At 46.1% G+C, this 12,197-nt stretch overlaps 1 protein-coding gene across 1 annotated transcript; it reads right to left on the bottom strand.

Annotated features, from left to right (window-relative positions):
- primpol (primase and polymerase (DNA-directed)) lies at positions 1-9,587 on the bottom strand (the record flags this gene model as incomplete). Its single annotated transcript, XM_084454374.1, has 12 exons — positions 1-248; positions 416-462; positions 593-669; positions 764-872; positions 968-1,054; positions 2,430-2,527; positions 3,019-3,181; positions 7,160-7,399; positions 7,524-7,671; positions 8,376-8,514; positions 8,609-8,703; positions 9,414-9,587. The coding sequence occupies 12 exons, from the start codon at positions 9,585-9,587 to the stop codon at positions 6-8; spliced, it is 1,620 nt and encodes a 539-aa protein (XP_084310500.1). The 3' UTR covers positions 1-5.
- Between the last annotated feature and the right edge of the window lie 2,610 nt (positions 9,588-12,197).

The raw sequence follows: 12,197 nt of genomic DNA, 5'->3' as shown, positions 1-12,197 counted from the left end.
TTTTGCTAGTCAAACCCCGCCGTGCTCTGGAGCAGGAGCTGGTCTGACACCTCCTCCGTCAAGTCTCTACTCCTCTCAAAGTGGTCCAGGGCCTCCGCGTAGGCCAGGTCATCGGGGCTGTCCCCCCAGACAGGGGGCTGTCCTGCTGGGGAGAGCGGAGCTGGGCTCTCTAGTGCCGCTGGGCCTCCAGTCTGACTGGCTGTGATGTTCCCCGCTTCGTCCATTAGGTAGGCCTGGTCCTCCTCATCCTGCCAACACGGTACCACACCTCTTATTCTACGTTAGATATGCCACATGTTCAGTTGATATTTGTAAAAACAGGTGTTCTGATTGCTGAGCAACATGCCCAGAATTTCCTCAAATTTGACATGTGTGTACACATTCATGGTAATGTGGAAACCATTTGACTACTGACCATGGTCATGAGATGGCTGACACACATCTCCTGAGGCAGTGGGTAACCTGGGAACAGTTGGGCTTGTCAGTCATTGCTACCAGGCTACTGCTTTACAACTCAATGTCTACATTTTATACTTTGTGACCTTGGTCATTCCAGATGCTAAGCACTATTTTCAGTGTGGCTCATGTGTACTTGAGGATCTGAAGTTTCTACAAGCAGGATCGTGGCACTTCTGGTACCAAACCTCCTCTTTCAGGTCCACTACAATCCTGTAAGGACAAAGAAACAGACGTGTCGGGGAAAAGGAGAACAGAGCTCACAGTGTGTTCATCACTAGACCAATAAACAGGAAGTGACTCTTACATGATGTTGTTGCTCTTGTGGAATCTGTTTACATTCTGACACCAGCGGTACTTCAGGATATCGTAGACGAGCAGCTGCTCCGAGACGAAGTAGTTCCATCGTCTGATGGCTGTTGGGAAGACGTAGCGAACACTGAGACTTTCTACGCTCAAACGTCACGCTCATATCGGTGGTTTATTTGATCATGGTGGCTAGGCCACTTACCTCCTTGTATGCCATCCTTTTTCACCACTGTCAGAACAAAGTCGTCAACCTCTTGGTGTGGAGAGCAATGGTAGCCACCAGAAGAGTCTGCGATGAATGAGGAGACAAACACAGATATCAATGAGCCTCTGTCCATAGTGTTCAAAAACTAAAACATAACCATCTATTTAGAACTTTATTTAACCAGGGGAAATCCTGTTGAGATTGAAATCTCTTTTGTGAAGGAGCCCTGGCCAAGAGTGACCGCAGTAAAAAAACAAGAACATCAAGTCAGACAATACAGGAAAAGTTTACAAAGAACACAAAACATAGAGGCAAAGGATTCCAACATGATATACACCGTAGCAAAAAGCATAATACATTGGAAGTGCACTATGATTACAATACCACGTAGCAACACCCAATCACATAGAGCTAGAGTCATAGCCTAGATGGAGAAAAGGCTTCCAGGGGGGACAGAATCCTGTCCAGGGAAGCAGCTACCGACTCCAATGGAGTCTGTCTCCAAGCCCTTCACTGTGGTTTAAAAAGCATTGAGTGGGATCAGCTCCTTAAGCTTCAGATCAGCCTGCAGGAGGTTCCGGGCTGGAGGGGCAGAACATGAAGGCCTGCTGGCCCAGCTCTGTACGAGCCCTGGGGACAGACAGCAGGAGGGGGTCGTTTGAACGTAGGGAGTAAGTGCTGGTTTGCAGTGTGATGTACCTGCATAGGTAGGAGGGAAGCAGGCCGATAATGGACTTATATAAATGAAAATATAGTTATATATATAATATAGCTAGTGAGGGCCACCGGCACGTATAATAAGTCACGTGCATGTATAATAAGTCACGTGCATGTATAATAAGTCACGTGCATGTATAATAAGTCACGTGCATGTATAATAAGTCACGTGCATGTATAATAAGTCACATGCATGTATAATAAGTCACGTGCATGTATAATAAGTCACGTGCATGTATAATAAGTCACGTGCATGTATAATAAGTCACGTGCACGTATAATAAGTCACGTGCACGTATAATAAGTCACGTGCACATATAAGTCACGTGCATGTATAATAAGTCACGTGCATGTATAATAAGTCACGTGCACATATAATAAGTCACGTGCATGTATAATAAGTCACGTGCACGTATAATAAGTCATGTGCACGTATAATAAGTCACGTGCATGTATAATAAGTCACGTGCACGTATAATAAGTCATGTGCACGTATAATAAGTCACGTGCATGTATAATAAGTCACGTGCATGTATAATAAGTCACCTGCACGTATAATAAGTCACGTGCACGTATAATAAGTCACATGCATGTATAATAAGTAACGTGCACGTATAATAAGTCATGTGCATGTGCACGTGCACATATAATAAGTCACCATAATCATAGATCAGGGTTTTGAAGATTCTAGGTACTGAAACTAGTTAAACTGTTGACTAATATATATAGTATAGTATACTACCTGAGGTACTCAGTGGACCTTTCTGTGCATGAGGCGTCACAATGTTCTCCTCCCGAGTGCCTGAAGAGTCCCAAGTAAGAATCCTCTGAGCAGTGAAACTGGAGACAAAGAAAAGAATTGCAACACTGAACTGCTGGCTTAAACTGTCAGGCTAAAACTAGTCATTAATCGTTTTTTTGTAGTTTCGTATCATATCTATCCAGTCAACAAACTCAAGCCAATTGTATACCCCTTCCTTTTAAATGATATCTAGTTTAATGCAGTTTAATGTACTGTCTTTTTAACATTTATATTGTAAAGGCCATGTAATTCATCTTGTGGAAACTTGACGCAATACACAGGTCTTAATAAGCTTGTACTGTACCTGACATACATACAATACACAGGTCTTAATAAGCTTGTACTGTACCTGACATACATACAATACACAGGTCTTAATAAGCTTGTACTGTACCTGACATACATACAATACACAGGTCTTAATAAGCTTGTACTGTACCTGACATACATACAATACACAGGTCTTAATAAGCTTGTACTGTACCTGACATACATACAATACACAGATCTTAATAAGCTTGTACTGTACCTGACGTTGCTGATCAGGGAGGCCAGGAACAGGCCCTGCTCAGCGGAGAGCTTCCCCTCAGGCCGGGTGATGAACTTGTTGTCGTCCGCCACAGTGAACGCTGCGGTCCTCCCCACCTTGGACGACTTGTAGAGGCGGAAGTTTCTGTTCTTGGTGTATACGGCTGGATTAACAGAAGATCAACCGGTATAGTTTACATTCACTAACCCTAACCCCCAACATTCACTAACCCCAACATTCACTAACCCTAACCCCAACATTCACTAACCCTAACCCCCAACATTCACTAACCCCAACATTCACTAACCCTAACCCCAACATTCACTAACCCCAACATTCACTAACCCTAACCCCAACATTCACTAACCCTAACCCCCAACATTCACTAACCCCAACATTCACTAACCCTAACCCCAAAATTCACTAACCCCAACATTCACTAATCCTAACCCCAACATTCACTAACCCTAACCCCAACATTCACTAATCCTAACCCCAACATTCACTAACCCTAACCCCAACATTCACTAACCCCAACATTCACTAACCCTAACCCCAACATTCACTAACCCTAACCCCAACATTCACTAACCCTAACCCCAACATTCACTAACCCTAACCCCCAACATTCACTAACCCTAACCCCAACATTCACTAACCCTAACCCCCAACATTCACTAACCCTAACCCCAACATTCACTAACCCTAACCCCCAACATTCACTAACCCTAACCCCAACATTCACTAACCCTAACCCCAACATTCACTAACCCCAACATTCACTAACCCTAACCCCAACATTCACTAACCCTAACCCCAACATTCACTAACCCTAACCCCAACATTCACTAACCCTAACCCCCAACATTCACTAACCCTAACCCCAACATTCACTAACCCTAACCCCCAACATTCACTAACCCTAACCCCAACATTCACTAACCCCAACATTCACTAACCCTAACCCCAACATTCACTAACCCTAACCCCCAACATTCACTAACCCTTACCCCAACATTCACTAACCCTTACCCCAACATTCACTAACCCTAACCCCCAACATTCACTAACCCTAACCCCAACATTCACTAACCCCAACATTCACTAACCCTAACCCCAACATTCACTAACCCTAACCCCAACATTCACTAACCCTTACCCCAACATTCACTAACCCTAACCCCCAACATTCACTAACCCTAACCCCAACATTCACTAACCCCAACATTCACTAACCCTAACCCCAACATTCACTAACCCTAACCCCAACATTCACTAACCCTAACCCCAACATTCACTAACCCTAACCCCCAACATTCACTAACCCTTACCCCAACATTCACTAACCCTAACCCCCAACATTCACTAACCCTAACCCCAACATTCACTAACCCTAACCCCCAACATTCACTAACCCTAACCCCAACATTCACTAACCCTAACCCCCAACATTCACTAACCCTAACCCCAACATTCACTAACCCTAACCCCAACATTCACTAACCCTAACCCCAACATTCACTAACCCTAACCCCAAACATTCACTAACCCTAACCCCAACATTCACTAACCCCAACATTCACTAACCCTAACCCCAACATTCACTTACCCTAACCCCAACATTCACTAACCCCAACATTCACTAACCCTAACCCCAACATTCACTAACCCCAACATTCACTAACCCTAACCCCCAACATTCACTTACCCTAACCCCAACATTCACTAACCCTAACATTCACTTACCCTAACCCCCAACATTCACTAACCCTAACCCCCAACATTCACTAACCCTAACCCCAACATTCACTAACCCCAACATTCACTAACCCTAACCCCCAACATTCACTAACCCTAACCCCAACATTCACTAACCCCAACATTCACTTACCCTAACCCCAACATTCACTAACCCCAACATTCACTAACCCTAACCCCCAACATTCACTTACCCTAACCCCAACATTCACTAACCCTAACCCCAACATTCACTTACCCTAACCCCAACATTCACTAACCCCAACATTCACTAACCCTAACCCCAACATTCACTTACCCTAACCCCAACATTCACTAACCCCAACATTCACTAACCCTAACCCCCAACATTCACTTACCCTAACCCCAACATTCACTAACCCTAACCCCAACATTCACTTACCCTAACCCCCAACATTCACTAACCCTAACCCCAACATTCACTAACCCTAACCCCCAACATTCACTAACCCCAACATTCACTAACCCTAACCCCCAACATTCACTAACCCTAACCCCAACATTCACTAACCCTAACCCCCAACATTCACTAACCCTAACCCCCAACATTCACTAACCCTAACCCCCAACATTCACTAACCCTAACCCCAAACATTCACTTACCCTAACCACAACATTCACTAACCCTAACCCCCACATTCACTAACCCTAACCCCAACATTCACTAACCCTAACCCCCAACATTCACTAACCCTAACCACAACATTCACTAACCCTAACCCCAAACATTCACTAACCCTAACCCCCAACATTCACTAACCCTAATCCCAACATTCACTAACCCTAACCCCCAACATTCACTAACCCTAACCCCAACATTCACTAACCCTAACCCCCAACATTCACTAACCCTAACCCCCAACATTCACTAACCCTAACCCCAACATTCACTAACCCTAACCCCCAACATTCACTAACCCTAAACCCCAACATTCACTAACCCTAACCCCAACATTCACTAACCCTAACCCCAACATTCACTAACCCTAACCCCAACATTCACTAACCCTAACCCCCACATTCACTAACCCTAACCCCCAACATTCACTAACCCTAACCCCCAACATTCACTAACCCTAACCCCCAACATTCACTAACCCTAACCCCAACATTCACTAACCCTAACCCCAACATTCACTAACCCTAACCCCAACATTCACTAACCCTAACCCCCAACATTCACTAACCCTAACCCCCAACATTCACTAACCCTAACCCCAACATTCACTAACCCTAACCCCAACATTCACTAACCCTAACCCCCAACATTCACTAACCCTAACCCCAACATTCACTAACCCTAACCCCCACATTCACTAACCCTAACCCCCAACATTCACTAACCCTAACCCCAACATTCACTAACCCTAACCCCAACATTCACTAACCCTAACCCCAACATTCACTAACCCTAACCCCAACATTCACTAACCCTAACCCCAACATTCACTAACCCTAACCCCAACATTCACTAACCCTAACCCCAACATTCACTAACCCTAACCCCCAACATTCACTAACCCTAACCCCCAACATTCACTAACCCTAACCCCCAACATTCACTAACCCTAACCCCAACATTCACTAACCCTAACCCCAACATTCACTAACCCTAACCCCAACATTCACTTACCCTAACCCCAACATTCACTAACCCTAACCCCCAACATTCACTAACCCTAACCCCAACATTCACTAACCCTAACCCCCAACATTCACTAACCCTTACCCCAACATTCACTAACCCTAACCCCCGACATTCACTAACCCTAACCCCAACATTCACTAACCCTAACCCCCAACATTCACTAACCCTAACCCCCAACATTCACTAACCCTAACCCCCAACATTCACTAACCCTAACCCCAACATTCACTAACCCTAACCCCCAACATTCACTAACCCCAACATTCACTAACCCTAACCCCAACATTCACTAACCCTAACCCCAACATTCACTAACCCTAACCCCAACATTCACTAACCCTAACCCCCAACATTCACTAACCCTAACCCCAACATTCACTAACCCTAACCCCAACATTCACTAACCCTAACCCCAACATTCACTAACCCTAACCCCCAACATTCACTAACCCTAACCCCAACATTCACTAACCCTAACCCCCAACATTCACTAACCCTAACCCCAACATTCACTAACCCTAACCCCAACATTCACTAACCCTAAACCCCAACATTCACTAACCCTAACCCCCAACATTCACTAACCCTAACCCCAACATTCACTAACCCTAACCCCCAACATTCACTAACCCTAACCCCCAACATTCACTAACCCTAACCCCAACATTCACTAACCCTAACCCCCAACATTCACTAACCCTAACCCCCACCTACCGAGGTCAACAAAGGTACAGTCCTGGCCATCCTTGTTTTTCACCAACAGGAAACGGAGATCTCTCTCTTCCTGTCTCCGCCTCTTGGCCTGCTGACTCGGCCCGCTGGCCTCCGCTGGTGTGATCTCCACAGGAGGGTGGTGTCTGCCGTCCTGTGGGGCTTCCCCCACACCGCTCTGAGAGTCGTCTCCCGGCCTTTGTGTTCTCAGGATGGGCTGTAGAATCGCATTGATAAACTGACCTAAACAAATCACATAAAAAAATAATGATTATTGCTTTAAAGACTGCGATTTGCAACGAACTGCCTCGAGTCCGAAGTAGATTTCAAAAGTAAAGTCTATTTATTCTCACTAAAGTTGACATACCGACATGTATGTTGTCCTTAAAGGCTGCGTTTGGTAACAGGAAGATGAGATGCCGACTGAATTTGTCCTCTGTGCTGGAGTCGAGATTCAGGACGTCTTTTTCAGAGCACCGTATCCCGTACACCTCCTCCAGCTTCTCACAGAGAAACTGACAACACGAAGAGAGGAGACAAAAAAGAAGCCTAATATTTGAGCGGTAACCAAGGTTTTATTCTTGCGCAGAAGAGTATTGTTGTGCAAAGCAGTTTTGTTTTACAGTTCCGCTAAAAACAAGAAAAGTAGTGAAACGTTGGCTAGCTGTACCTGGATCAGCCAAGCCACCATGGCCTTGCCCTCACAGTAGTGAAACGTTGGCTAGCTGTACCTGGATCAGCCAAGCCACCATGGCCTTGCCCTCACAGTAGTGAAACGTTGGCTAGCGGTACCTGGATCAGCCAAGCCACCATGGCCTTGCCCTCACAGTAGTGAAACGTTGGCTAGCTGTACCTGGATCAGCCAAGCCACCATGGCCTTGCCCTCACAGTAGTGAAACGTTGGCTAGCTGTACCTGGATCAGCCAAGCCACCATGGCCTTGCCGTCACAGTAGTGAAACGTTGGCTAGCTGTACCTGGATCAGCCAAGCCACCATGGCCTTGCCCTCACAGTAGTGAAACGTTGGCTAGCTGTTCCTGGATCAGCCAAGCCACCATGGCCTTGCCCTCACAGTAGTGAAACGTTGGCTAGCTGTACCTGGATCAGCCAAGCCACCATGGCCTTGCCCTCACAGTAGTGAAACGTTGGCTAGCGGTACCTGGATCAGCCAAGCCACCATGGCCTTGCCCTCACAGTAGTGAAACGTTGGCTAGCGGTACCTGGATCAGCCAAGCCACCATGGCCTTGCCCTCACAGCCAGGGTTGGACGGTCGATGGAACTCCAAGTCCAAATACAGTTTGCACACGGCACCCTCTGGAATCACCTCATAGCAGTGCATCAGGGACTGCCTATACGTTCTGGTGAGAGCAGAGTAGACGGGTTACCAGGTACACAGCCAAGAAGTGCCATCAATAAAATAATACTGCCCTCACAAACATGGTGTCTCCTTACCTGTAGTAGTGCCATAACTCAGTGTAGCTGGTGACTAGATATATCCTCTGACCCTGAGAAGCCTGCTGCTTCTCCAGAGCAAACACATGGACGTCCTGGAAGCACGGCCAGACAAACTCAGCGTCAGTCAACATTCTGGTGTGTCTACCAACCTCATTTCTCCTCACCACTGGGATAAACGGGCAGTCATGTCTTTGCACTGTCCTGTCCTGTCCTGTCCTGTCCTGCCTGTCTAATCTCCATCAGTGTACGCACCATTACGCTAGACAGATTCCTAGTATGTGTAAATCGTATACATCAGAAAATTAGAATATTGTGCAAAGTTCATTATTTTCCATAATTGAATTCCAAAAGTGAAACTTTCATATATTATAGATTCATTACACATGTAGTGAAATATTTCAAGGCTGATTGCCTCCATGTTGCTCCACGTTGATGCAGTAATTTGTGCAAAAGGAGCCCCCACCAAGTATTGAGTGTATAAATGAACACTGAACATACTGTACAATCATAAAGATTAAAACAAAAAAGGTTTGAAATATTTCACTTTGTGTAATGGATCTAGAATACAAGAAAGTTTCACTTTTTGAATTAAATTATGGAAAATAATTAACCCTGAAAAATATTCTGATTTTCTGAGATGCACCAGTCCATGGTGCATGAACAGATCTTGGAATCTTAGAAACCGGCCAGAAGAAATGTAAACACAATCGCCTGGTACACGCTTCTCCTCACGACCAACCCAGGACTCCTGTGCAAAACTCTGGTCTGAAATAAGGAGGTGCACCTGTAGAACAATTCATACCTCCTTGCAACTTCTGGCGAAGTCTATGGCCAGCCTCTGGCGTGGGAGGAGCCTCCAGGTGGACGAGGGCTGCAGGGGCCACAGCCGTGGTCTGTAGGGCAGGGCCAGGGGAGCCTGCTGGAACGACTGGGCCAGCAGCTCCACCTTCTGGAGTCTGTCGCCCCACCTGCTCATCCTCCCTCTGCCGGCGGGTGCTGCTGGCCTGGTCAAGGACACAACATTACCAGACTGGGCATGACGGATGTCCACACGCTGAAACACTAAGTTGAATTGATCAAGAAAATTAAAGTAGGGGACGAACACAACTCAAGTAATTCTAAACTTGATATCGTATGAACATTACATTACAGTCATTTGGCTGACACTTTTATCCAAAGCAACTTACAATAATTGCATTTAACATAGGAAAAGTCAGTGTACTACTACTTGCCAGAGCTCACAAGTGCATCTCCTTTCTAAAACAAGTCACTAAGAGCATAATCTAGTGCTGAAGGCAAAGTGCAAGAATAGCAAACTAAAAATACAATATAATTGTCAGGAATCAGGTGATACAGGCACTAGTCCTCTCACTTAGGGTACTGTATGGTTGTGTGGTCCAGCGCAGCAAAAAATATATATTTAAAAACTCCAGCTTGCCCAAAATAGAGCTGCAAGATTAGCACTTCAGGTTCTTTTAGAACCAATGTCATAAAGATGCACAATAGTTTGTCATGGCTGGTTGAGGCAAAATGAACATCTAGTCTTGTCATGTTTACCCGAAATGCAGTTGTTGATGGGAAACCAGAATTCTTTTCAGAACAACTGGTTGAGACAGGATTAAGGCACAGTCATCATACTGGACAGGTCAGGGAAGGCTGTTCTGTCGTCCCAAAGCCCAAAACAGAGAAGAGCCGTGACCGTGGGGTCAGGACAGAGAAGAGCCGTGACCGTGGGGTCAGGACAGAGAAGAGCCGTGACCGTGGGGTCAGGACAGAGAAGAGCCATGACCGTGGGGTCAGGACAGAGAAGAGCCATGACCGTGGGGTCAGGACAGAGAAGAGCCATGACCGTGGGGTCAGGACAGAGAAGAGCCGTGACCGTGGGGTCAGGACAGAGAAGAGCCATGACTGTGGGGTCAGGACAGAGAAGAGCCGTGACCGTGGGGTCAGGACAGAGAAGAGCCGTGACCGTGGGGTCAGGACAGAGAAGAGCCGTGACCGTGGGGTCAGGACAGAGAAGAGCCGTGACCGTGGGGTCAGGACAGAGAAGAGCCGTGACGTCAGGACAGAGAAGAGCCGTGACTGTGTTGATCGACCGCAGGGGCCTCGGCGTGACGGGGAAACCAGCGTAGTGCGTAGTGGTCAGGAGAGGGTGTAGGGCTGGCATGGCCTGGAGGGAGCTGTTCCTTTCATTGCCCTGTAGGCTAGTACCAGTTTTAAACTGGATGTGAGCTGCTACAGGGAGCCAGTGTAGAGAACGGAGAAGGAAAGTTGTGTGGGAACTTGGGGTAAGACAAGCAGCAGCTTTCTGGACGAGTTTTAGAGGTTTGATGGCTGACGCCGGGGCCCCAACAAGGAGGGAGTTGCAGTAGTCTAGGCGGGAGATGACGAGAGTCTGGATGAGCACCTAAACAGATCAATAGCTGTTGATGTGTTTCTATATTACCGTTGTCAATGACAGGAGACAGGCAGGCTCATGCTGAACCCTGGGAAATGTAAATGTGCAGCATGATGACAATGATAACAGCACAAGACCAACACGTGACCAAGAGACTCTCTACAATCATCTGTTCTATGGTTGCTTGGTAGCCCAGCAGGAGACACACACACATTTGTCTTACAGGCTATGTTAGTAACTGATTTTTAAGATTAACACCCTCTTCAGCTAAATGTAGCAATACTAGCTAATTGGGTGTAAAAGGAAATACAGTTACACGTGATACGTTGTTGCAACACGGAATAAGCCTATAACATTGAATAAACATAACCTTAAGTAGTGGTGATCAACTAACTGGCTTGCCAATGATGTCAAAAAAGAGGGGAGAGTGAAACCCTCTTTGTATAAACACCGTAGTAAAGCCCTGCCTAGCTGGAGTACTTACAGTAGCAGGTTACTGATCAGAGAAGTGTTACTGATCAGAGAAGTGTGACTGATCAGAGAAGTGTGACTGATCAGAGAAGTGTTACTGATCAGAGAAGTGTTACTGATCAGAGAAGTGTTACTGATCAGAGCTGCGGCTCTTCGCACTTCTCGGCGAGGGTGGAGTTTGCCGCTAAAAATGTCTCGCGATATCATTTTTTTCTTAGAACGAACCAGCGCTAGGATTGGTCAGATCAGCCCGTCGGTCCCGCCCTCCAGCGCTAGGATTGGTCAGATCAGCCTGCCAGTCAGCCTGCCAGCCGCTGTTCCGCTATGGCTGGTTTAGAGACTGAACACAGCCCCTCCTTCTCACCAAGGCGTTGGTTGTTTCTCAAACCAAATTATTAGGAGAAAAATGTGTTTTTTTTATAAACCAGACTTTGGTTGATTTAATATAATTCTACCAAAGCCACCTCTTTAAACCAAAGAAACGGACCGTCTTGTTTAGTTAATCAAACGCCCTCGCCACAGAAACGTGGTGTTTTCTCTTCCAGCCCTCTGATTGGTTTGTAGTAACAAAGAACAGGGAAGCCATGTGTATCAGCATCACAGTCTGATTTACCACCACCGAGTCACTTCGGCAAACAGACAGCAAATTAACTTAATATTCTTCCCTTTAAATATTTATTCTAATTTTATCAATCATTTGTAATTCAACCGCATAAC

This window comes from Borostomias antarcticus (genome assembly GCF_949987555.1).
Source record: "Borostomias antarcticus genome assembly, chromosome: 20".
Taxonomy (NCBI): Eukaryota; Metazoa; Chordata; class Actinopteri; order Stomiiformes; family Stomiidae; genus Borostomias; species Borostomias antarcticus.
This window is presented reverse-complemented; position numbering and strand designations above follow the sequence as displayed.